At 49.3% G+C, this 24,167-nt stretch overlaps 7 protein-coding genes across 7 annotated transcripts; 3 read left to right on the forward strand and 4 right to left on the reverse strand.

The window, feature by feature from the left end:
- The first annotated feature begins 1,690 nt into the window (after positions 1–1,690).
- On the forward strand, positions 1,691–4,983 carry BO88DRAFT_470109 (uncharacterized protein). The gene has a single exon (XM_025711645.1). It carries the CDS (start codon positions 1,719–1,721, stop codon positions 4,683–4,685), a length of 2,967 nt encoding a protein of 988 aa, XP_025559664.1. The 5' UTR covers positions 1,691–1,718; the 3' UTR covers positions 4,686–4,983.
- A 2,683-nt stretch (positions 4,984–7,666) lies between these two features.
- Positions 7,667–9,760, forward strand: BO88DRAFT_407214 (tannase and feruloyl esterase). The gene has a single exon (XM_025707365.1). It carries the CDS (start codon positions 7,889–7,891, stop codon positions 9,623–9,625), a length of 1,737 nt encoding a protein of 578 aa, XP_025559665.1. The 5' UTR covers positions 7,667–7,888; the 3' UTR covers positions 9,626–9,760.
- Positions 9,761–9,862: 102 nt separating this feature from the next.
- On the reverse strand, positions 9,863–12,238 carry BO88DRAFT_490267 (alpha-L-arabinofuranosidase; the record flags this gene model as incomplete). Its single annotated transcript, XM_025712765.1, has 9 exons — positions 12,006–12,238; positions 11,940–11,955; positions 11,389–11,887; positions 11,260–11,343; positions 11,138–11,214; positions 11,056–11,088; positions 10,866–11,005; positions 10,315–10,821; positions 9,863–10,252 (listed from the first exon to the last, which is right to left on the reverse strand). Exons 1-9 carry the CDS (start codon positions 12,201–12,203, stop codon positions 9,863–9,865), a joined length of 1,944 nt encoding a protein of 647 aa, XP_025559666.1. The 5' UTR covers positions 12,204–12,238.
- A 1,218-nt stretch (positions 12,239–13,456) lies between these two features.
- BO88DRAFT_445905 (ABC-transporter) lies at positions 13,457–18,029 on the reverse strand (the record flags this gene model as incomplete). Its single annotated transcript, XM_025710247.1, has 5 exons — positions 13,457–14,406; positions 14,462–15,160; positions 15,212–15,910; positions 15,968–17,368; positions 17,417–18,029. 5 exons carry the CDS (start codon positions 18,027–18,029, stop codon positions 13,544–13,546), a joined length of 4,275 nt encoding a protein of 1,424 aa, XP_025559667.1. The 3' UTR covers positions 13,457–13,543.
- Positions 18,030–19,165: 1,136 nt separating this feature from the next.
- BO88DRAFT_437590 (cell wall mannoprotein 1 family protein) lies at positions 19,166–19,765 on the reverse strand (the record flags this gene model as incomplete). The annotated part of the gene is made up of 2 exons (XM_025709630.1): positions 19,166–19,361; positions 19,427–19,765. 2 exons carry the CDS (start codon positions 19,763–19,765, stop codon positions 19,173–19,175), a joined length of 528 nt encoding a protein of 175 aa, XP_025559668.1. The 3' UTR covers positions 19,166–19,172.
- A 1,256-nt stretch (positions 19,766–21,021) lies between these two features.
- Positions 21,022–22,479, reverse strand: BO88DRAFT_394233 (uncharacterized protein). The gene is made up of 2 exons (XM_025705145.1): positions 22,062–22,479; positions 21,022–22,005 (listed from the first exon to the last, which is right to left on the reverse strand). Exons 1-2 carry the CDS (start codon positions 22,112–22,114, stop codon positions 21,078–21,080), a joined length of 981 nt encoding a protein of 326 aa, XP_025559669.1. The 5' UTR covers positions 22,115–22,479; the 3' UTR covers positions 21,022–21,077.
- A 311-nt stretch (positions 22,480–22,790) lies between these two features.
- On the forward strand, positions 22,791–24,059 carry BO88DRAFT_371338 (alpha/beta fold hydrolase). The gene has a single exon (XM_025704199.1). The coding sequence runs from the start codon at positions 22,870–22,872 to the stop codon at positions 23,698–23,700; it is 831 nt and encodes a 276-aa protein (XP_025559670.1). The 5' UTR covers positions 22,791–22,869; the 3' UTR covers positions 23,701–24,059.
- The last annotated feature ends 108 nt before the right edge of the window (positions 24,060–24,167 follow it).

Here is a 24,167-nt window from a genome sequence, read left to right on the forward strand (position 1 = left end):
CTAATTTTCTTATAGTATCCGGCTCCCGCTCACTTCTTAGCCTCACAAACAATCAAAACCGACTATCTGCGTGATCGACGGTCCGCATCTATGGACGGATTGATTCCCAGATCTGATTGCAGAATAGTTTGAGGATGCCGACGGTGCACTCGACGCGTGGAAGGAAGAATAGCAGGATGGCGACTGCTTCGAGTGTGTATTCATGGTCAATCGTAAGGTGTATTGCCAACCAATGATGGGGGCTGACAGCACGACAGAGGCATATCAACATGTCAAAGACATCCTCGAGGCCCACTGGGTATGCGGAGATAGGATGCTGGGCCCATTACAGGTCAGGTAATTGGGTCCTCTTAAAAAGAAGATTGACAATCAACCGCCAGGGTCTCGTAAACGTAGGATAATTCTGGTACTAGTTAACAGCACAGCACGCATCCAAGAGACCCCAAGATCCTAATCCTGCTCAATGCGGTGAAGGGCACAATCGCCAAGCGACGGATATCGAAATTGGGGAGGGGTTGCACTGACAGCGGTGTCGTTGGTCTTCGGACCACACCTTTAACTAACGGACGGTATTGGTGGTTGCGACGATATAGATTGAATGCATAAAGTCTTCGAGGCAACCCAACACAGTGAAAGTAATTATATATACTCGCCAGGCTCCAGCTGATCTAGTATATAGCATTGACCGACAGTGATCAGACACGGCTCTGGTTGGATACCCTTGTACAGTCACCATCACATGCTCCAAAGCTGCTTAATAACGGCCGAGGACTGCATGTACAATATTATGCACAATAACCTGATACAATAGAGTAGTACTAAGTAATCATGATATAAGCACTGTAATGAACATAGCTCTTTAACTAATCGTAATAAGCATTAGCAGGACTCCACAGGGTCTCCTAAATCATAATTATATGATTAGAATGATGTAAGAATCACATATAATAGAATGAATATCATAATTTTCAAGGAGTAAGCCCAACCTGTTCCGTTTGTATTAGGAATTCAATATGATTTTGTATGAGGCATATAATTGATCTGGGATTTTCCGGAGTAGGTCATTCTTTGATAATCAGATTAAAATTTGATTAGTAAAGAAAGATGAATTCCAGCCGACAGTTATTTATAAAGATGAAGTATCTGTGAAAATATCAAAAATTGAATTATAGTATTTAAATGCTGGATCATGATTTGAATATACTAGACTTGTTTGTTAGTACAAATCGTGGCTTGAACATCGGAAAGAACACAGATACTCGCCCGAATCGGGAATTGATCGGCATTGACTTCCCTTTCTGGCTTTGCGATTTGCATTCTTTGCACTATTTGCCGACAATGCAAACATTACTCGAAGGCTTAATAGACGCACGTGATGTTGTGTCCCAAAATGGCTATCATGTGATGTTCCTTCGCCTTGCTGTGATCACAACTACTTTTACCACCAATGGTAGAGAAAGGCCATCGCAGGTATATATGGTCTCATCAGAACTGTTGCGAATGCGTATCCTACCTCGTGGGGTAATATGTTTTCCCCAGTTGGCTTTGTTGACCGTTTGGTGACTAGAATGCTAGTCGTAGATGACGTCGTATCGGGCCCAGTGCAACCGGACTTCAGTCATCCCATGGATTCCGGCATGGAGCTGACCCTGACTTTCTAAAGACTTGCCTCCCAACTTCAAGCTTGATATAATTTCACACGCTATGACTCTCCAAAGATGACCCCTCGGGGAGAATCCTCAAATCAAACCCCAACTGCCAAAATGGCAGAACGGGCTCAATGGGCGTTACCAGCCTGGTTAGACCATTTCAATCTACGCGATCTAAAGGTCCTTTTTCGCTGTTGGACTGCAGCATGGGTTGCGACACTATTGATCTTCATCGGGCCTGCCCTGCAGAGCATCGGCATCGCCACGTTCTTTGGCGCCCTCGTACTATATATAGTCCCACCAGCGGGCATCCTGTTCGTATACCTGCTTGCGTCGTTGACACTCCTCGCTGGGATGTGCCTGGGATGGGCTTGGGGTCTGCTCACCATGAAGGCAGCCCTGGCTGCGCGCCCTTCCTCACAAACTCAGGCTCGTCTTCAGCAATTGCAGCAGGAAGTGGTAACGCAGGCTAGTCAATCTGGACAAAGCACTACGACCGTAACGCAGCAGCTAATCCATGACGGGTTCATGCTCGACGCTCGTGTGACTGTTGTCTTTTATGTCATGGCGTGTGTGTTCATCTATGCCATGTCTCGTCTACGGGTTGCAAATAATAAATTTGCTCTGGCCCAGGTATTCAGCATCATTGTTACTGACCTATTTCTGCTTTTTGGACCGACTTTGCCATCGTTTACAGCCCTATTACCCACAGTTTTGATAGAACCTGGCGCTATAGGCATCGGACTGGGAACGGCTTGTTGTCTTCTTTTCTTTCCGCAGTCCACTTCTTATGCAGTTTTAACGAAGATGGAGCAGCTGCTTCGTTTGGGACAGGTGCCGCTGAAGTGTACTGAAGCGCGTCTAAGTGGTGAAGAATTGAGTCTGCAGCAACTGGTCGATACAAAGAGTAAAGGCATCGGTGCGCTTAAGGCTCTTGAACCACTGTTGGCTTTTCTTCCTCTCGACTTGTCTCGGGGTCACTGGGGTGCCGATGACTTGAAGTCTTTACAGCGGGCTTTACGCAAAACACTGGTCGCCTCGCTGTCTTTGCTGAACTTCCACATCGCACGAATACATGATGAGGAGAATCTAGCCAAGCTTGCACAACACGATGTGGCCCAATCTAACAACGATTGGCGAGAAAAGAAGAACCAGGCTATTGGCCACCATCAGATCCAGCAGAGTAATGACCTGATACACGCCTTTCAGGATGCAGAGGAGACAGCTATCCGTGCGCGTACGCTTGAGGCACTCAAGCAATCCTCTCAGCCGCTTCTACAAGCAATGTCGCATGCAATAAATATCAGCATTGAGACCATCAACATGGTTAACAATCGGCGATGGGTCCGTGCACCCTCGCAGGCACAGATGGACCAGCAGACTTCGCGAGTGAAAGAAGTGTTGCAGACGCTTCGTGGAATCCGCGCATCCAGTATCACTGCAACCACTGAAGCACTGATTAACAGTCACGCAGAGATCTTTGATGACCAGGGTGATTTCAACGCTGGTGATGTGGGCAGTGTGCATATTCTACGAGGCATCATCATCGGCATGGTCATTGAAGAGCGCATTTTAACAATGGCTGAAGCAACCCAGAAGCTCATCGAACACATCTTGTGGCTGTTAGAAAATCGCCCAAAACCCAGGCTCTGGATCCCTTCTCGGTTACAGTATGCCTTCACTTGGGTCGGGACTGGCAGTGTTCCCACTCCAATGTCAGCGGCTCCAGGAAACACAGCAACGGACCCGGAAGCCCTCGAGGAACGAACCCGGGAAGCGGATCGTCGACTAAGAATCAGCCGGGGATATGGCACACCCCAGCGCACTCGCACCACACGGATCATTATATCGATATACCACTGGTTATTCAACCCAGGCGGGATGTACGCTCTCCGCATGGTAGTCGTGACCATCGCAACTTCGATCCCCTCCTCCCTCCCCCACACCGCTGGGTTCTTCTACCGCCAGAAAGGCATCTGGGGGGTCATCACCGCACAAACCACCCTCCTGGTCTACATGTCCGACTTCACCCTGTCACTGGTATCCCGCCTCGTCGGCACCATAGTCGGCGGAGTTCTAGGCATGGTCGCGTGGTACATCGGCTCCGGACACGGACCCGGCAACGCCTACGGACTAGGAGCAATCACAGCAGTAATGACAGTGATACTAATGTGGTGGCGGATATTCCTCCCACCGACCCTAGCCATGGCAGCCATCATGAGCGGCGCCACATTCGTCCTAGTCGTCGGCTTCAGCTACGACGACGGCCACATCCAACAATACGGCCTGCCAGGACGCGGCTACGAGGCCTTCTGGAAACGGCTCGTCACCGTTCTCCTAGGCTTCGTCGCCGCCACCGTCGTCCAACTCTTCCCCCGACCCCCATCCGCCACCCGCCACATCTGCCAGACGATGTCCAACTCTGTGCGAACAATATCCGATCACTACGCCTTAGTCCTATCGCACTGGGCACGAACCGACCCAGACCACCCGATCGCCACCGTAGCCGAGAAACTCACTCTCGAGATGGCCGAAACCCTCCTCTCACTCAAAGCACCGATAGGTCTCCTCCGCTTCGAAATGAGCTTCGGCCCCTTCAACCGCAAAACCCTCTCCCGGACCCAATCCCTCCTCGAAGACATGAACCAAGCCCTGGGTCGCCTTCTCGTCCTATCCACTACACTTCCCCTGAACCTACAAGAACGTCTAATGGAAAGAGTGGGGTTCATGCACGACTACACCGTCGGAGACGTAATGGCCGTGCTAGGTGTCATCGAACAGGCACTCAAGGCGGGTGCCGCGCTGCCGGAACGGCTGCCCACGCCGTTGGTTAAGCGGTGCTATGAGACGTGGAGTCAGCATCATCGGACGGCTGAGCTGAGTAAGACATTGGTCCGGGATGAGAGTTATAGACGGTATTGTGTTGCTATTAGTTCGTATTTGAAGTTTTTGGCGTCGATTGATGAGTTGGTTTTGGTGTTGAAGGCTGCGTTGGGGGAGTCGCATATTGTTGATCGGGGGGAGGGGGTGGTTTAGTGGGTCATTTGGTCAGAATTGGATGAAAGTGTTAGCAGTGCAAAATGCTGTTCAATACACGCAAGATTAGTATAGCTAAAGAAGAGTAAGTGTCAAGCAAATGGAGTGGAAGTTGAGTGTAATCTCTGCTTTGGAGAGAGGCGTGCCGAAAGCAGCCAATTTATCGGTGGTGAATAAGAACCATCTGAGACCATTAGGCAGCGTTCAGGGCAATTGATCCATGATCATGAAGGTAACAGCAGCGAATTAGGCAAGTGGTTGATTCGTATCCACACTGAATATGAATAGTAGATAAAATGGAGTGGAGCATCTTCACTAGGCAAAGTGCGGGTGAGAGGTGGAGGTACTAGAAAGTAAACAGGCTTTCGATATTGCATTCATTCCCTGGGGTAATGCGGGAAAATATTCGGGGAATTGACTAATATTTTTTGTTTCTTGGATGGAGAAGAGTTTACTCTGTAGATTACACGTGTAACTGGTCTAGTTCCATGGGTGCGTTGGTTCAACACGCACTTGGTGCCGGCTGTGCTGTGTCGATCTGTTGTCTATTCTTGCACTTCTTTCTGTCCATTCAATACTGAGGGATAGAAGAGACTTATTGGATTGATTAATTATTGGTGCTCGTTGTACGGCGAGCAATGGCAGCCGTCAAGAATAAATGGCTTTCAGGATTTACTGCAGGTAAGATTGTCAAAGATATTGGAATGTAACATGAGATATAAGATCAGAGAATTAATCCAAGCGTTCCAGGCTACTTGAATATATTTCCAGACTCTTATGTACTAAAGTAAACATAGGTAAGATTGATAGAAAGAGTGTTTTTAATTTTAATAAAAATACTGTTTTAAAATGTATTTACATAGCCATTAATATTTCTGTTCACATAAGTCTCTAAGTAGCCATTTGGGTGGCTATTTAAATAGCCGTTTGAATAGCCGTTTTGATGGATATCAAGATTAATTCCCCCTGAGACTGGAAGCCCTATTTCGAAATATTTGTAACTACCGCCTTTGCTTTTAACTTAGTATAGTTATAGATTATACAGTAAACATATTTCCATGTCGCACGGAACGAACAGCCATGCAGCCGGGGGGAGCGCCAAAATGGGGAGCAGGGAAAAAGACGCTCTACAGCTGCGGATGCCTCGCGGTGCATGGTGGAAACGCCCAAGCTGGGGCATCAAGGACTGCTGACGAAGCTTCATCTACACAGATAGCATAGCCCCATGAGCCGGTTAAGTATGGCTGAATTACAATGTACTTCTTGCATAGCCATGTGGGCCAACTGATGGGTTTGTGAATTGTCAAGGGGAGGAATTAATCTACTGTGGATCATAAGTAAAAGTTCTTATCCGCCCACAGCAAAGATTCTACGGCATTTGACCAGCGGTGTCCGCTTTTGGTGCAGGGGAAACGTCAACTCTAATCCTTCAAACCGCGTCTAATTTTACTTTTGATCGGAAAGATAAAGATTAATCAATCGTGGCCGTCATGTTGAAGATGTTGTTGCGCTGGAATATCGGCTTCACCCGGATGAGTTCCTCTTCATCTTTCGACATCCCGTCTCTTGGCAGGAATGGAGCATCATGCATAGCGACTGTTATCATGTCACTATGCCACAAGTATACTGATGGGTATCATGGTGTGTATGTAAATACTAGAATGATTGGGAAGACGGGCGACTATCTCCCGTGTTGGATTTGGCCCTGTTCATGGAGCTGGTGCAACAAGACGAGCGCCCATCCAGATCGTGATTTTCATTACCTACTATCTAGTACTACTGCCACTCCTGCAGGTACCTAATATTGGGGCATGAGGGAAAGGGAAAATGGCATCTGATGGGCCTGACGGTCCCATCGCCTTGTCGGCACGTTATACCCGATTGGGTAGCAACCTTGGCTTGGCATTCGGCACTAAGACCAATTCTTGGGGATATGATCTCCGAGCCTGCGTGTTTTTTTTTCACGAAACTTCTGTTCTTCCTGGGTGAACTCTGTAAACAGATAGGTAACGACTTTATTTCTGCCATCGTGGTTAAAGCTCGTTGCTATGATGACTAGACCACGTTACGTGGGACATACGAGAAACAGAAATTTTTTTGGTTTTTGCCATCACATTGCCATCGGAGATGATACCCAAACGGCATGGTCAGACAGTCTATCCCTGAACCCTCGGAGCCCGCGAAAATCACCAAATCTTATCTCAGGGTATTGAGTGCCACAGGTTCGGTTCGACCGTTCTGCACCCTCTTGGCACCCTCTTGGCACCATCATGAAACCCACAAAAGCCCACCAGGAGGCTTCGATAATGGCAACACGTAACCTTGCTGCTAAATCTTATTCCGGGGTTCCTCAGGGACCCCCAGGTTCACCAATCACTGTCCGCAGATCATGCATCTAGCATGTGCGGCAAACCCCTTGCGTCGTACGCATCGCCTCCCGCTTTCTAACATGCTAGATTAGCCTCAATGAGCCGCAGCCCTTAGCCAGGGAATATAATCCGAAGCTCAACAGAACTCATGCGGTATCCAAAAGAGACGTCCGAGAGATAAAGAGTAGTATATACGGCTAGGGGGTGGGAAGAAGTGACTATGGGAGAGAGGTACAAAAAGAGCAGTACTGTGAAAACTTGGTAAAACAAGTCTAGGCCAGAGGCATGCTCACGATCCACAATTTTCAAGACCCCAGCCCTGTCCACAGAATCTGTCTGCCTGCTTCGAGAACCAAGGCTCATAGCCTAATCTCGGTGACTTACGTACGTATCCTTGGAGTGTGGGTCCCTGTTGTGTAGTGGAACACTAGGGTACGGTCTCAAACCCTGCTTGTGTTTAACTGGAGAAGCTTCTCACACGGAAATGTGAGGATCGGTCAGGAGATCCGCCCAGGCCTCCAGGCTGCTCTCAAACACCGTGGACCCGATCCTCCTGTCGAGGACCATGAATTCACTAGCGATGCCGGACGGAGAACAAAAAAAGAAGGAGTAAGAACATCTTCAAACCATGAACCATATGGTGTGACGTACGTTGGCCCAGGGGTTATGGTCCAGGCTTCGAGGATTTTGAGTTAAATAGCCTCGCATTGCCACCGCCGATCACTTTTCAAGCAAGCTTTTCTCTTTCACTTTCTCTCTCTATTCCACTACCATTCATTTTCTCTTTGAAACGTCTGCGGACTCCAATCTTTTGGTCTTCCTTCTTTTCTGACGATGCGTCAATACTCGCGCGCCGCCGCGGCGACCGTTGCTCTGGCAGCATCGGCCCGCGCTGCCACCTCCTCTTCCCTTGCCTCCCTCTGTACCGTCTCTCATGTCCAGTCGATTCTCCCTGCCAATGGCACTCTGCTTGGTATTGACATGATCCCCTCCTCCGTCAGCGTCAACACCACCACCTCGGACTCGACTGAGTACTGTGCCGTGTCCGTCTCTTACGTCCACACTGGTACCACCAACGAGATCGTCCTGAACTACGGCTTCCCTAGCCCCGCTGACTTCAAGAACCGCTTTTACGTGGCTGGTGGCTTCGGATACTCCTTGAGCACCTCCTCCACGGGTGGTCTCGAGTACGGCGCCGTCTCAGGTGCCACTTCTGGCGGCTACGGTGCTTTAGACGGCACCACCGTCGACGAGGTTAACCTCTCCGGAAATGGCACCATCAACTGGGACCCGATCTTCATGTTCGCTTACCAGGCCCTGGGTGAGATGACTACCATTGGAAAGCCTCTCACTCGCAGCTTCTACGGCTTGGACGACGACGCCAAGGTCTATACCTACTACGAGGGTTGCTCCGACGGTGGCCGTCAGGGTATGAGCCAGATCCAGCGCTACGGTGACCAGTACGATGGTGCTATCATCGGTGCCCCTGCCTTCCGTTACGGCCAGCAGCAGGTCAACCACCTGTTCTCCAGTGTGGTCGAGCAGACTCTTGATTACTACCCTCCCACCTGCGAGTTGGAGAAGATCGTTAACGCCACTATCTCTGCCTGTGATCCTCTTGATGGACGCACCGACGGTGTCGTCTCCCGTACCGATCTCTGCCAGCTTGACTTCAACCTGACCTCCATTATCGGTGAGCCCTACCACTGCGCTGCTGAAGTCAGCACCTCCCTCGGTTTCAACTTCAACAAGCGTAGCGATGGCACCTCGACTTCCTATACCCCGGCTCAGAACGGGACCGTCACCGCCAAGGGTGTGGCCGTTGCTCAGGCTATCTATGACGGTTTGTTCAACTCTGCTGGTGAGCGCGCCTACCTGTCCTACCGCATCGGATCTGAATTCTCGGACGGCGAGACCTCCTACGATAACAGCACCGGTACCTGGGGCGTGGACATTCCCTCCACGGGTGGTGAATTCGTCACTCGTTTCATTGAACTCGTTGAACTCAGCAACCTCGACTCCCTGACTAACGTGACCTACGATACCCTTGTGGAGTGGATGAACGTGGCCATGATCCGCTACATGGATACCCTGCAGACTACCCTCCCCGACCTGACCAACTTCAAGGCCACCGGCGGTAAGGTCATCCACTACCACGGCGAGAACGACCCCAGTGTGCCTACTGCTTCTTCCGTGCACTACTGGCAATCCGTCATGAGCATCATGTACCCCAGCCTTGGATCCTCCAAGGCCATCGAGCAGATGAAGGAGTGGTACCAGCTGTACCTGGTCCCCGGTGCTGCTCACTGCGGTCGCAACACTCTCCAGCCCAACGGTCCCTTCCCCGAGGATAACATGGAGACCATGATCCAGTGGGTTGAGCAGGGTATCCAGCCTACCGGTCTGAACGCCACCGTCGATGCTGGCAAGTACGACGGCGAGGTCCAGTCACTGTGCCAGTTCCCCAAGCGTCCCGTCTGGAAGAGCAACAAGTGGGAGTGTGAGTCCGATGACGAGGGTGCTGACACTTTCTACTACGAGTTCCCCGCCTTCAAGGTGCCCGTCTACTAAACTGACAAGTCACTGGTGATTTGTTACCTTTACCTCCATCAGGAGGTGGGAGATGCGAGGGGAAGTTGAGAAAGGCTTTTGTATGTAGTATATACTTTAGACGAAGATCACTTTTTAATCCACAATGAACCTTGGTTTTATACCAAATTTATCATCCTTTGTTGCACTGCACAATAACGTACACGACTTGTAGATACCTGTTCCACATCAAAAAGTGGCATACCACAATAATATCCATCACGACACCGACAAAACAGCAACTCCCCACGGCGGCATATCCACCGAATAAGTTCCACTCGAACTAGTCACATCCTTCACCGTCGGCTGCACAGTAATATTATGCACGAAATTGGTCGCATTCTGCGACCCATACAGCATCTCCACATGCCCCGTCTTCGTTTGTGGCACCTTAACCCGAACACTCTGATTTTCGGGACCGTAATTAGCCAACTTCACAAAATACGTACTATTCTTCCTCGACGCAACCCAATACAGCGGACCAAACGTGGCAGTTGTATTCACAGGAAGAATCGTATCCCCTCGATTCGTAGAGAACATCTGTTGGACATAGTATGACGTCGACGGAGTAAGCGAGTCGGGACTCGAGTCGAAGCCGAAGAGTGTTGGCTTGATATTCGTTAGCTCGAAGCACAAATACATATGAAAATTGGCACAGGGGACAAACTCACCGACCACTGGGTATACCCAAAATGCTGCAATAGCGGGGCATACGCCGCCATTTTCACTACATCGGAGTTCCTCTCCAACCCAATCATGTGCGCTGCTTCACTACAGCTGCATTGCATCGAGGACCAGAATATCCCGTCTGCCTCGCCGGTATCTCGACACCCGTATTCCCCTACCATGATTGGTTGTGTGCGCGGCTGGTTGTCCCAGTAGTCGAACATGGCGACGAGGTCGTCTGGTTTGCGATAGTAGTGGTAGTCGTATATCAGGCCCGGTGGGGGGTCGATCGGGAGACAGAGGAAGTCGATGTTTGATGCGATGAGGGTGATGTTGGGGTAAGTGTTGCTGATGGCGTTGTAGATTTGGTAGAAGCGGTCTGGGTATGTGTCGCATCCGCCGGTGAAGTCGTCTTCGTTGCCGATTTCGATGTAGTTTATGGACCAGGGTTTGCTGCGCCCGTTTTGTGCTCGCATGCTTCCGTAGGTGGAGTTGGACGGTCCGAGGAGGTACTTGATTGTCAGCTGGGGAGGATAGTGGTTGATGGGAGGCATACCTCGAGCTCGTTCATGATGTCGTCGATGTATGGTTGGAGTTCGTCGCCGGATACAATGCCCCCGTATGATTTGCCGTCCCAGACGGCAAGGATGGGTTCCATGTCCATGTCTTCGCACCACCAGAGATATTCGTCAAGGCCTATGTGTGTTACTACATGCACGGGTGATGGGTGGGTGTAGTAGACCTACCGAGCGCGTCGGTGTTTGGGTAGAACCAGTCGCCTATGCATCAATTAGTGTTGTCATCCGTGGTGTCGGTGCTGGGGCCTACCTTCTCTCCCGGGACGATCGACGACGGGCCCGATAGTTAGGTTCCACTGCCATCGGCTGTCGATCTGCAGTCCTTCCCTATCCGCTTGTTAGAGGATCTTCATAATCGGCTCGATTACCTACAAATTATTGCCACCCGGGAATCGGAGAAAAGACGGACGGGTTTTCTCCAGAAACGTCGCAATATCGTTCCGTAGCCCATTTGACCTGCTACCTATCAGTAGGACATTGATAATGTACAGCATAACATACCTCGACTTATACGTAGGAGGGAATAATTGCACCAGACCAAAATTCAGCGTCCCGCCAGCCATCTTCGATCCATTGAATAGCAGGCGCCACTCATTGTCACCATCAGGAGATGCGCTGGAGTTGAACGAGGTTTGATAATGCGTGAACTTTCCCCACGAGCTCTTGACGGTAATATTATGCGAAGCATAGATGGTATCATTTGTTGACCCAGCGAGTTGTAGCATAATCGTTCCCGAGTAATCACCCATCATCCAGAACTGGCATGAGTACGTGTCATTCATCACAGGTATACCATTGTACCCTGTGTTGGCAAATCCTACAAATCCGTCTGCTTCGAAATTTATAGATACCTGTAAAGACGAGGTTATGGCACTGCTGACCGGGTTGATAATGTCCTGCATGAGGTCGACATCGCCGATTGCCTTGTATGCAGTTAGGCCGGGATTGTTTCCCTGGAAGCCGTTGTTCTGGAGCAATTGCCCGTGGATGCCACCATCACCTGAGTATACTTATCAGTATTCTATCAGGTGAGTTGGATAGTTGGGTAGTACCTGAATGGTCCATTTCCTAGGCGAATGTTACTAAATTATTCATATTATGCCTCCCTCAGAACCTACCTCAAACATAACCCCATAAAGTAGCGGACTAGACTGATTGCCACCTGACTCCTGAACAGTCAATGTGATAGGTGAGGCCACACTACCATATGTACCATTATCCCTTGTAACCAACACAGGATAGTCATGGCTAACCGGCCTCAATCTGTGGAAATACGTCGTCACAGCCAAGTATAGCCATTTCGCGACTCCTATCATAGTGTCGCAGATATAGCTTCCCCACCAGCGTGCTCATCTAGGCGTCTTGTACAGACAAATGGCAGGACAAAAATGCGGGTTCAAGTCTTTGTTGATAGGGTTAGCAGCGTTGCATTGGGGTCTCCGGTCTTCCGTGATGACATCATGAATGTTGATGTTCCGCGGTGCGGAATGTCGGACGGATGCGATGAATCTCGTACTACACAATTAATCATGATGTCAATTCCGATGAAGTGTACAGGTTGTAAGAAGTTTAACATTATTGTTGAGGTGCGGTCGTCAGGGGTTGCGGGGTGCTCTGCCGCTGGTTCCTGGCACAGCGACCGAAGATATATTGTCTGTGGCACTCTCGCTACTCACCAAAACTGGGGTCGAAGTAGGTAGTACCTAGGCTTTGGTAGTCCAGTGTAAGCGCCATGGTAAGATGTAGGATCAAAGATACAAGAAGCGGATGGTCGCATCATACAACTTGTTTATTCTTCCACCTCAGAATAGCTCAAGTCCTATATCTAAACGAAGAGATGTCGATGTTGGCAACCAGTGCTAAGTCGGCCCTTTCATAGCTACTTGATTTTCAATGTCTTGCTTTCTTAGGGGAGTCCTTATCGACGCTCTTTGGTTCTTGGTCTCCCTTCTCTGCAGAAACTTTCTCTGCCGGCTTCTTCACATCTCCACTCGAAGGCCGCAGCCCCGAGGACACTCAGACATGTCGGGATCAAATCAACGCCGAAACCCTCTCCTAGTGCCTCATTGTATGCAACAAGGACAGTATCGCGTACATCATCCGGGAGCGATTGGAGCAAACAAGCGGCGCCTTCAGAGCTAATCACACTGGTATTAACCCCTTCAACACCGATCAACCTCTTCTCCAGTTGATTAGCGACCACATTCTCTCCAGCCAATATGAACACTGACAGTCCCAAGAGAGTAGCGAGCAGCATCAGCGCTAACCCCGTAGGTACATCCTTCTTCGGCAGGCTTGCCTGTGTCGCTAGGGTTGGGTACCTGAAACGCTAAGCCCAGACCGAAGCCGTATAGGATCTGGCACCTGATCCATCTCCCCGCGCCGGTATCTACGCCCACTCTTAGATTATGGCCTTGGAGTACGCATCTCAACTTATCGTATTGAGTAGTAATCAGAGCTATATATCCTATTTCAGATGGGAGAGTACCTCTAGATTGTATACGAGGTGGACGATCCAGATGAAAGAAAAAGAAGTGAAGTGTAATGAATTAAACTATTACTATATGTAAGCTGGTGTATGACGAAATATAACCCCAACGAAAGTGACCAAATATCAACTTCTATCAACCAATATCCACCGTGGGCGAAAGATAAATCAGGCCTTCCTCTTCCACGACCTCACCCGACAAAGATAATAGATAGCAAAAGCAAAGGCAGCATTGAAAGCAATATATGCCCAAAGGAGCCCAAAGTTCCGCCAACGCTGGTCGTAGTATATATCCCGACTCGCCAGAAATTGATCAGCCGTCTGAAGGGTACAATACTTGCATTGATCAGTACTCTCCGGGTTGAGAAGCTTGCCTGCGGCAGTACCGGCCGCTTCGAGGTAGGCTTCCAAGTATTGCCCGCAGGTATCATACCCAGGTGCAACACTGAAGACGCTCAATTCCTTCTCGGAACAGTTAACCGCACGACCACTCACACCTGCGGCAATGATGGCATTCACGAGGTAGGTCATTGGCGAGATGCGATACATGAAATCCCAGAATCCAGGAAGCGCGATGCGAGGAACAAGAATACCGTTAAAGACAAGTGTCATGTTAAACAGCATGGTGGCAATGAGGCCGGCTGTCTCGGCATCAGGCAGAACGGAAACTACAGCGTGCGCAAAGGTCGACCCGTAGATGAAGAACTGGATGATCAGAAGGAGCATGATCCCCTGGCGCTGGGAGTCTGCGATACCGTATACGGGGTACACGAAGCTTGCGTAGACCAGGATCGCGACGAACACCTGGTAGGGGATCTCTGCTATTAGATTGGCGCCTAGAAAGGCTGCCCAGTGGTAAGTCTTCGACGGTTGTTCCCGGACCTCATAAAGGTCTCGCTGGAAAATGAACTGAGGCATGATCTGTTGGACCAGAGCGGTGAAGATTGCTGTGATCATAAACACAGAGAAAATTGACGACTGTAAGCCTTGTTGAGAGGTACCGGGGATGTAGAACGAGAAGCCGACGAAAACTAAAACGGTAGTTAGCCGAAGGTCAATGGAGCCTGAAGGGCAAGAGTAACTTACGGGCTGACAGGATGCCCAAGGCCAGCTTGCCATATATGTATTCGGGTGACCGCCAGTACTGTTGAAAGATTCGGCGGAGGACAGCAGAGAACTGGTCACTGAAAGGCATCGCGAAGGCGTCTTCGGTTCCTTCTGATTCAGCTTGTTCGTCGGTATTATTGGTATATCCCACCGCTGAGCACTTCTTCTCCAGAGCACTCATCATTTGGGTATATTCAGAACTTTCCTTCCACACAGTCGGCCAATCCTGTTCGGCTTTACCATTCACTCCTGCGCCTGCAATCTCGAGAATGTACTCGGCTGGATTTTCTGAGTCGTCGCATCTTCTCGCACCTTTTGTCTCGAAGTAATCCAGCATTGTACGAGAATTTGGTCCGATATCGCCAAAGTAAACGGTGCGGCCGCCTTTAGCCAGGAACAACAATCGATCAAACTGCTGGAACAGCATGGCTGATGGCTGGTGAATCGTACAAAGAATAGCTTGCCCACTGGATGCGAGCCGACGCAAAAGCGCGATAATAGTCCACGACGACTGGCTATCCAACCCGGAGGTTGGCTCATCAAGGAAGATAAGTAAAGCGGGCTTTGCGGCAAGCTCAACGCCAATGGTCAGAAGCTTCCGTTGCTCGACATTCAACCCTTCGCCCGGAAAGCCTACCACTGCTTCTGCGAATTCTTCCATTCCGAGCATGGTGATGACTAAAGGTACTTTAGTAAATTTCTAGAGCACTTGAAAGAATCTGGAAATACCTTTTTCGACAAAGTCGTATTTTTCCTCGACGGGGACTGATTTAGGTTGACGCAGCAGGGCCGAAAACCGTAGAGACTCACGTACGGTCGCAGTATGAAGATGCAAGTCCTGTTGCTGAACATACCCCGTGCTGCGCTGGAAGCTAGCAGAGAGAGGAGACCCGTTCACTAGCATATCGCCTGTGATGACACCTGTTGAAGTACGTTGAGCGAGGACATTTAGTAGGGTTGTTTTCCCAGCTCCCGAGACACCCATCAACGCAGTCAGCGTGCCAGGCTCCACCCATCCACTGACTTTATCCAACAAGCGACGCTCCTCCTTTTTGATCTTGATATCATAGCAGACCTCACGCCACATGAATGTGTCCTGATGCGGTGGCATTACCGTTTCGTCTGCCGCCTCTTGTGCTTGAGTTGCGCTGATATTGGCGGCCTTGGGGTCATTTGCAGATTTCTGCAAGACAACGGGAATGCGACCATGTCGGAAGACAAGACTCTCCGCGGTGGATGAAGTTTGCGAGTTGATCTCAGTGAGTAATAGATACAGGGCGAGAAAAGCAACGATGAAAGCGCAGAGGATGCCGAAATTCCTCCAAAGGTGGCTGTATTCGTACCCGTAGCTCACGGAGAGAAAGTTGTCTCCGTTTACATATAGCTCTCCAGCAATCGCACCCTTTGCAGCACATATAAAGTAGGTACCTGACCCGTTAGTCAACCCGGGGTAGAGTGGTACCAGGTCCGAGCAGGGGAAGTCGCGTCCATGGAACTCGTTCACAGCCAGTGCTTCGAAGGCATATCTTAGTGGATTGATGTAAGAGATCCACTTGAACCAAGGGTGCATGCTGGGTAGAGGAAGCAGGTAGCCGGTATAGATAACAGTGGCGAGTAGGATGACTCCGGCAGCAGCGAGTGCCTGAGGGATCGCCTTAGTCGCCGCAGCCAGGGAGCGAAAGATTTGACTCATACAAAGCAGAGCCATGGTGACAAACAGGTAGAAAACAAAGAATGGACCAGCCTCGTATCGAAACCCACACATGAAGTAGAACACAATGTTGAATATAAGACTGCATCCGACTTTGATAGGGATATCGGCACAAACTCCCGCTAAGGCCTCCGTGAAAGGGTGGTAAAAGGCATAAGAAGCCTGCTTTTCAACAATCGGCCGCTGAGCATAGAGATTTTGAATCTCGGTGACGGTTAAAAGCGAGTTAAGCAGAATGGCAAAGAACAATGCCGACATCTTCAGAGTGAAATCCTCAGTTCCGAGCGCGCCTCCATAGAATAGCGACCCAATGATGATGGAAAAAATGATCTGTCCAATCATCAAAGTTAATGTAGAAGGAATGTCATTCCAGACGCGTTGGTAAAACCGGGAAGCACATATCCCAATTTGTGTCGGGATATCGATCAAATACGGGGAGCTCGAACGTGTGTACCGAGCCTGGCGTTTGGCATGACTTTGCTTAAATGCTTCGGTGGCGCCACAGTCAGCACCAAATCTCGCCTCGTGGCTTGAGATGTCATGACCCAGTCGCTTGTAGCTCGCGCTGCTCCTCCAGTGCACTCCGAACTCCTCGGGAGTCCGCGGTACCTTCCCTTCATATCCTTCCCGTGCTTGCCGCTCACTTGGGTTAGTTATACTCGTCAGAAAGTCTGCAGTCGTTTGTCTAGGCGGACAATACCAGCCCATATCTTCGAAGTACTGCTTCGCTTCCGTGGTAGGGCCAAAGTATATCTCATGCCCTTGGTAGAGAACCATAACCTTGTCAAAGCAATTGTATACGGCTTGCGAGGGTTGGTAAAGCGTCGCAACATGAGTAGTCCCAAAGATCCTCGAGCTCGTTTTAAGGGCCTTGACGAAGTCCAAAGACGACGCAGAATCCAGGCCGCGTGTAGCATTATCCCAACAACAAAGTGGCGAGCCAGCCAAGGCCATTTCTGCGATAGATACTCGCTTTCTCTCACCTCCACTGACGCCCCGGACAAAATCAGAACCAACTTTCGTGTTGACCGTATGTGACAAACCGAAGACTGCCATCACAACGTCCCTCACATGGCTGATATATTCCTTTCTCGACATACCATTCGGGAGGATTCGAGGAGTACGTGCTGCTGCTGCGAAGTTGAGTGTTTCGCCGACCGTTAGATGGGGAAAATCTGTCTGAATTAGTCTTATTTCCAAATGATCAATTGCATGACCCTTACGTTTCTCAACTTCCTGGTTATAGAGAAGCTCGCCCTTGAAATTCTTCTTCATCAAGGGTTGTGGTATTCCATTGTAAGAAATGACTGAATTTGACGACAGGTCAAGTCCGTTGGTCTCCGCTGAAATGGTTTTCAGCATGGTAGAGCATCCAGCTCCTGGCCGGCCGAGCACGAGAAGCATCTCGCCCTGCTCGACGTGTCCATGAACATCGTGTAAAATTGTCTTGGCGGTTTTAGGGCCACGACTGAACGTACCCCCTAGGACGGGAGCGTAGACTGAGGATAGAACTGTGTGTTGAGTTTGAATCTCGGATCCGCTTCCCTGCACAGTAACATCTTTGAATACAACTCCCGTTTTCCGTGCGCTGCTGTCCCCTTCGAATTGTTGGACTTGATGAAGCATCCATTGGGATAAGTCGAAGTGAGGACTCGTGGGGTCTATGAGCGATGCAAAGTCCTGCTTCAAGCTTCTACCTGCTGCGGTTGATGCTGCTGATTGTCGAGACGCTACTTTCCTGAGCTCTTCTTGCTCGTGTCCGGATAGCGTGGTGGTGGAATCATGGTGTTCTTTTTCCTCACTGCCAGGCCCCTCAGGAGCAGGTGCTGCAAGCATGCTGACAGATGTGAGGGACACAATAAGCTTGAAGGAAAGACGGCTGAGCGTATTCAGCGATGTTTGAACACATATATAGAAGTTTTGACATGATGATTGAGGTATCGCGACGCCAACGACCCTCCTTCTGAATATATTGTATCACTAATCATTGTTCGGCGACGAGACATCTCTCGGCAATTTTGAAATCGGGATCTCCTTTTCCGAAGAGCGAAATACAAAGATAGTAATAGTAATATCCCGTGTCTGCGGTACCATGCCCACCCAAATAGTGCATTGATTTTGTCGGGCTCCCGAACTTCCTGTTGCAACGGAGTTGGAATCGAAAGCCGAAGGTGTGGGCCCACCCGACCTTCGAAAGCCGATATCATGTGACCTCGCATAGTGTACCGTCATCGGACTTCGTGCTATATTCTCTTCATTAACATGAATTTGATAACGACCCACTTGTTCCATAGCGAGTGGGAAACTGCCCCCCTACTTTTAGGTAGATAGAAGAGTGTATACGGATTACAGTTTCACAATTTACTAACACAGTGCAACAATAGTACTGTGTTATGTCACGGCCGGTAGATTAATATATATACCATCTAAATAATCTCAGTGGGTACTTAGCTATTGATTAAGTTGGCTTTTGTTGAATACCAAGATGTTCGAGATGAAACAGAGGTTTCTTCTCGGAATCTCTTGGCATCTTATTGCGCTCCATTGGATGTTTAAAAGCCGCGCTGGCAGGTTAAGATGCCCAGACAACTATTGTACTACTACAATTCTCCCGTCCTTGCAAAATTCGCTGATCTACTTTCGTCATGCATTAGCCACTTCAATTCCCGTTGAAAATATTATGATGAATCGAAGGCTTAAGACGACATGTAAGAACCCAGTGTCCCTTTTGCAGCCAGAATTACAGTTCAACTACGCACTACATAGAAGGTGTTGGGCCTAAGCTTATAACGATTCCATCGTCTGCAATGTGCGCCGAAATGCGAAGCTTCTTGGTTTAATGACAATCTGTCACTAATACATGCACTGCTCACCATGCTCCTCCTGAGCAGTTGGGATATGCCAGGTAAAATGGCAAATTCACGCATCCCACTAGCCCTCAACGCCCTTTCCAATACTCACCACTAAATGCCGTGGAATTCACTCATAGGCGGCAATTGCACTGGAGAAAGCAGCGTCAATCGAGGCCAGAGTCGAAGCGATGGTCGAAGCATCCGTCGTGGTGGCTTTTGCCTCCAGGTCCGCCCCAAGCTCGTCCGTGTCGGTTTTCAGGGTCTCCAAGGAGGAGAGCAAAGTGGAAGTGACACCCGCGGATGCCGCAGTGGACTCCTACAAGAGGACATTAGCCCTACTCTAACAAATCACAGAAGCCCTGCCAACTCTACGGAACATACCTTCGAGATAAGCTCATCCAAGGTTGCGATGATGATTGTGGCTAGCGAAGTCACTTCAGTTGTGATGCTGGAACTCTCCGAAGTAGTGAATGCGGAAGCAGCCTCGGTATCCGTGATGGCGGTCTCCAAAGCACTCTTGACGGTGTTGTAATCGGACAAAATGCCTAGAGCCGCCAGAAGGTCTCCGGTCCAGTTGGTTACGTCCGTCTTGAGAGTAGTAACATCTGTTCCAATAGTCTCAAGATCCGACAGTACGGTCGCAGCATCACGTTTAGCGATAGGGCCTGCTTGGACGAGACCAAGACCCAATGCGACAACGAGGAAGGATTTGCAAATCATTGTGGAAAACGATGGTAAGGCAGATGCGTGATGTCTTGAGTGAACTTGTTGATTTTTGTGTCACAATGTCAGGCAACGTGGGCCTTTATATAGCTCCAGGGAATGAGGTTGCTGTCTCTCACGCTGCTTTCAACGCGGGGGTAATGCACCGCTAATACAAAATAGCCACGGATGCTTATGTCGCTATTTCAACCCACGATGTCTCAATTTCGGCCACAGGGCCGCAATGGATGCAACCGCTCTTGACCCTGCTGTTGTTGTACCGCATTCCTCACATGTCAACCTCGGAATCATATTCGGGGTGTCCTGTCTTCAGGGACGCAGCGCTTGTGGCTGACGGTAGGAGAGGTCATACGTCCCTGCACAGTCTTCTGGTCGGACTGGGCTGGAACTCCGCTTTGGCCTGCAAGAGATGATACCCACCCACAACTGTCCTTATTTGGCAAGAAACGGGAACGTAGTTAACCGATCCTGTCTGCGTATTGTCTTCACTCAAAAACCACTCACTGTAGCAATGGAGGAAGTACTGATCCTTATGACATGAGATTGCTGTCCTGAAATTGGTTGACCTTGGCTACCCCAGATTTCCTGAAGATAGCTTGCAAGTCTGGACTGACAAGCAAACAGTTAACCCCGCTCGCGCGCTGGCGTGCTAGTTGTATGCAACCTACTCCAAATATTCCCGATTAATCTACTCCAGGGCTGTGATTGGCGGGGGCTGTTCGTGGCGGCGGAGGAGCGACGGAGCGCACCAACCATCATGAACCGGCCACACATATAGCAGATCTCTAGAACATGCTCCGTGTCGGATTTCTCAAAGATGGTGGTAGGCTGCAGTGAAATGCGGGGTTGGCACTCCACACACTAACTCGCCGATTTTCTTCACGTTTGAGCGTATGCAAATCAGCAGGTGCAAGCAGATCTGAGGACAGTCAGTACGTCGAGCTTTGGAATATTGATGTGGTTTATCATGTTTTCCCTAGAGAACATGGACCTGATTGTAGTAGATAGGACGTTGTAGAGTTCCGGAAAAGCCTTTGCAACGAGACTTTATTACCTTGCTTGTAGCACATCCCATAGGCAGTAGCAGGAGACATGTCATATATGCTCCCAGGTGTCCTGATGGGTATTGACATATGCTTTAGAACAATACTCTTCCGGTCGTTTCTGTTGTGAGGATGTCAACCTACCCATCAATCCGCACTTGAACCATTATGGACGCTAGTCATTCTGAACCCTTTATAATATATTGTTTAGCTCGATATGAAAGAATGACATCTCAAATGTTGAACTCTTCGACAAAACTTTGCTGCTAAGCTAATGATCCAACCCTGTTAAAAACCTTCAATGGAGTGGGCATATTCAAGACCATCTGCGCATCCTTGATAACATCCATCCGCACAATGGTCGAGACACCCAGCTCGTTGAGGAGTTGACTCAACGGACCTTCGTTCCGAGCGAGCTTGACATTGGTAGGGAAAAGACACTGCGTCGCCAACAGGGGGTTCGTCTGAACAGCCACCTGGTACCATTTCCCGTCAATCTTGTTGACCGCGTTATTAGTCCCAATTTGTGATTCTGATGGAATGGTCCTCAACGCTGGAAGGGGTACATTCAGTGTCAGATCTGGTGTTCCGTCGGTCGCGCTGATATCGGCCTTGATGTTGTGATTGTCCATGTTTAGATTAATGTTGGCCATCCATTTAGGGAGTTGATATCCATATATCCCCCTCACCCGAGCAATCTCGGTGTCGACTGGAAGAGCCAAGACATAGCCGTAAAATGTTCGGTTCCATATAGAGCTGAGAAGTTGCGTGGAACTGTAACTCGTGCTACCCGGTTGTCGAATGATGACGGCGATCGAAACCTCGTTGTAAGGATCATTATCGCAGACCAGATACGAATAAAATGTCAATGCAACTAAACCGTAACCAGGCAGTGCTGTGATGGGCTCCAAAGGCGACGGAAGCTTAGCCTTCAAGCGGTCGAGAGGCGCGAGCATGACGAGCTGAACGCTGCTAGTGCGATAGTAGAAATTGGGTGCATATACTTGACCGACCCTCGAATCAACCAGTTTCTTAGGGATTTTCCGCAGGAATGTGATATCGCGTCCGACATTCGGGTCCTGGGCTACCTCATCGAGGTTCGGGTTCATACGGTAGCGGTCATAGTAACCTCCTTTGGGTATATCGACCTTCTGACCTCCGAACTCGACCTGAACAGTTTCTGATGCCGAGCGTCTGCCCTCAGATAGGAGTCATTACTGCTTCGGAAAAAGGATGCTTGATTCACATACGCTGTGGTGAACTTTTCTGATGCTGCTGAAAAGCGGTCTGATGTCGAAGACATGATGTTACCGGTAGGTCGAACACTAGACCAGGATCTGATGATTCAATACTCGGCGCTGGTTGACGTAGGTGGTAACAGGGTTGATATATGCCCTCAGATCCCTCCCCGCTCCTTTATGACCATCTCGGAGGTCGGTTGTGGGTAGACTTGCGATGATAGTGCTGGCATGTGAGGAACACTGAGGCGGACGATGGGTAAAATCGAGCGAAATACTACCGAGGCCCGATATAATTGTGGATCTGAGTTTGATGGTTCCCATAAGCACGACAACGGAGCAACATCACGCCGGCGGCACATATGAAGGGACTTTCTGGGTACTGCATATTCATTTGTCATGGATTGGAAACAGGAAGAAGGCTAGTAGCCGTACGTGGGCTAACGTTCTAGGCAACTTTGTCTTGGCGGAAAGAACGGCTGGATCCTCAACAGGCCCACTAAATAAGCTTTCGCATTTCGGCAAGTAAAGACTAGACACTTTGAATTTTGGTGAGAGAATAAGAGGGAGCGGGCGGACAAACCTAATATCCATGGAGCGCATTACAGTGAGTGTGACATGGGGAAGCCACAATAGCCTGGTAACGTCATGACGACGTACGGGATGAAGTAGGTCACCGATTCTAGGCCAGCATAGCTAAACAGCTGATTTTATAAACCTGCGAATTTGCACACACAATCCAGCGTGTCAATCCATGAGGGTCAGATTCTTTTATACATTGTATTTGTTCCCCAATTGCCTATAATCACTCCTAACAATCATGCCGCACTTGAAGCTTCGTGACGGAGCCGAACTCTTCTACAAGGACTGGGGAAATCCCAGAGGACCAATTGTAACCTTCTCCCACGGCTGGCCCTTGAGCAGTGACAACTGGGAACAACAAATGATGTACCTCGGTGAACACGGTTATCGGGTTATTGCACATGATCGCCGTGGCCATGGACGATCAACTCAGACCTGGGACGGAAACAACATGGACACCTTTGTCGACGACTTAGAGGAGCTTTTCGCGCATCTCAAGGTGCAAGATGCGGTCATGGTTGGACATTCTCATGGAGGAGGAGAGGTCACCCATTATCTTGGAAAACACGGCACTAAGCGCTTCAAAAAGGCTGTCTTGATCGGCGCCGTACCTCCTCTGATGGTTAAGAGTAGCGGCAACCCAGAAGGAACAGATAAGTCTGTTTTCGATTCGTTTCGACAAGCCATGCGTCAAGACCGCGCGCAGTTCTTTTTGGATGTTCCTAGCGGACCATTCTTCGGTTTCAACCGACCTGGAGCAAAGAAAAGCGAAGGACAGATTCGTAGCTGGTGGCAGCAGGGGATGAACACCAGCTTCAAGTCCGCGTATGACTCAATCAAGGATTTTTCTGAAACGGACTTCTCGGAAGATCTGAAGAGAATCAATATACCAGTACTGGTTCTACATGGGGACGACGATCAGGTGGTTCCCATTGAGGCAGCTGGGCTGAAGTCAACAAAACTTCTTCCTCAAGGAAAACTGAAGATCTACAAAGGCGGATCCCATGCCATTCACAATATAAATGTTGATGAAGTCAATCAAGACCTGCTTGACTTTATTAAATCCTAAGTTCAATGGCTTTGGTATGTGATACTTTGGAATAGCGTCTTTGTCACGTGCCAATCTAGCTTCTCGAACGCTGGCTCTATCAAGGAGACCATCGATACTATTCTACATTAACATATGAAGCTACCACCGGCAAGCTCGCAAGGGTACACAATGAACACATTTCAGAATATCTATTTCGCAGTAATTTTTAGTTATGTTGATTTTTTATTTTTTCCTTCAATAGGGTTCGGCAGTTTCGATATGCTCATTAGTCCTGCCGGAGGAATGAGGGCAGGGTGGATCCAGGAAAATACTCCCGACGACATAGACGATTACTATAGCTAAGCGACCCCAAGGAAACAAGCATGTAGGAAATAAACATGGCCTGGCCTGTGCAGTTGTAGAATCTACCAGACAGGACCATATACGGGGTCGTGGATTTCAAATTTAGACTTTACTTCTAAAATTATAAGTCAGCTTCGCCACTG

This window comes from Aspergillus vadensis (assembly GCF_003184925.1).
Source record: "Aspergillus vadensis CBS 113365 unplaced genomic scaffold BO88scaffold_23, whole genome shotgun sequence".
In the NCBI taxonomy this organism is placed as follows: Eukaryota; Fungi; Ascomycota; class Eurotiomycetes; order Eurotiales; family Aspergillaceae; genus Aspergillus; species Aspergillus vadensis.

Bases quoted from the DNA above. Each gene is read 5' to 3' on its own strand.
- BO88DRAFT_407214 (XM_025707365.1), top strand. From the start codon at position 7,889: ATGCGTCAATACTCGCGCGCCGCCGCGGCGACCGTTGCTCTGGCAGCA.
- BO88DRAFT_394233 (XM_025705145.1), bottom strand. From the start codon at position 22,114: ATGTCTTCGACATCAGACCGCTTTTCAGCAGCATCAGAAAAGTTCACC. The intron at 22,006-22,061 runs GTATGTGAATCA...ATCTGAGGGCAG, and splicing joins TCAGAAAAGTTCACCACAGC to ACGCTCGGCATCAGAAACTG.
- BO88DRAFT_371338 (XM_025704199.1), top strand. From the start codon at position 22,870: ATGCCGCACTTGAAGCTTCGTGACGGAGCCGAACTCTTCTACAAGGAC.
- BO88DRAFT_470109 (XM_025711645.1), top strand. From the start codon at position 1,719: ATGACCCCTCGGGGAGAATCCTCAAATCAAACCCCAACTGCCAAAATG.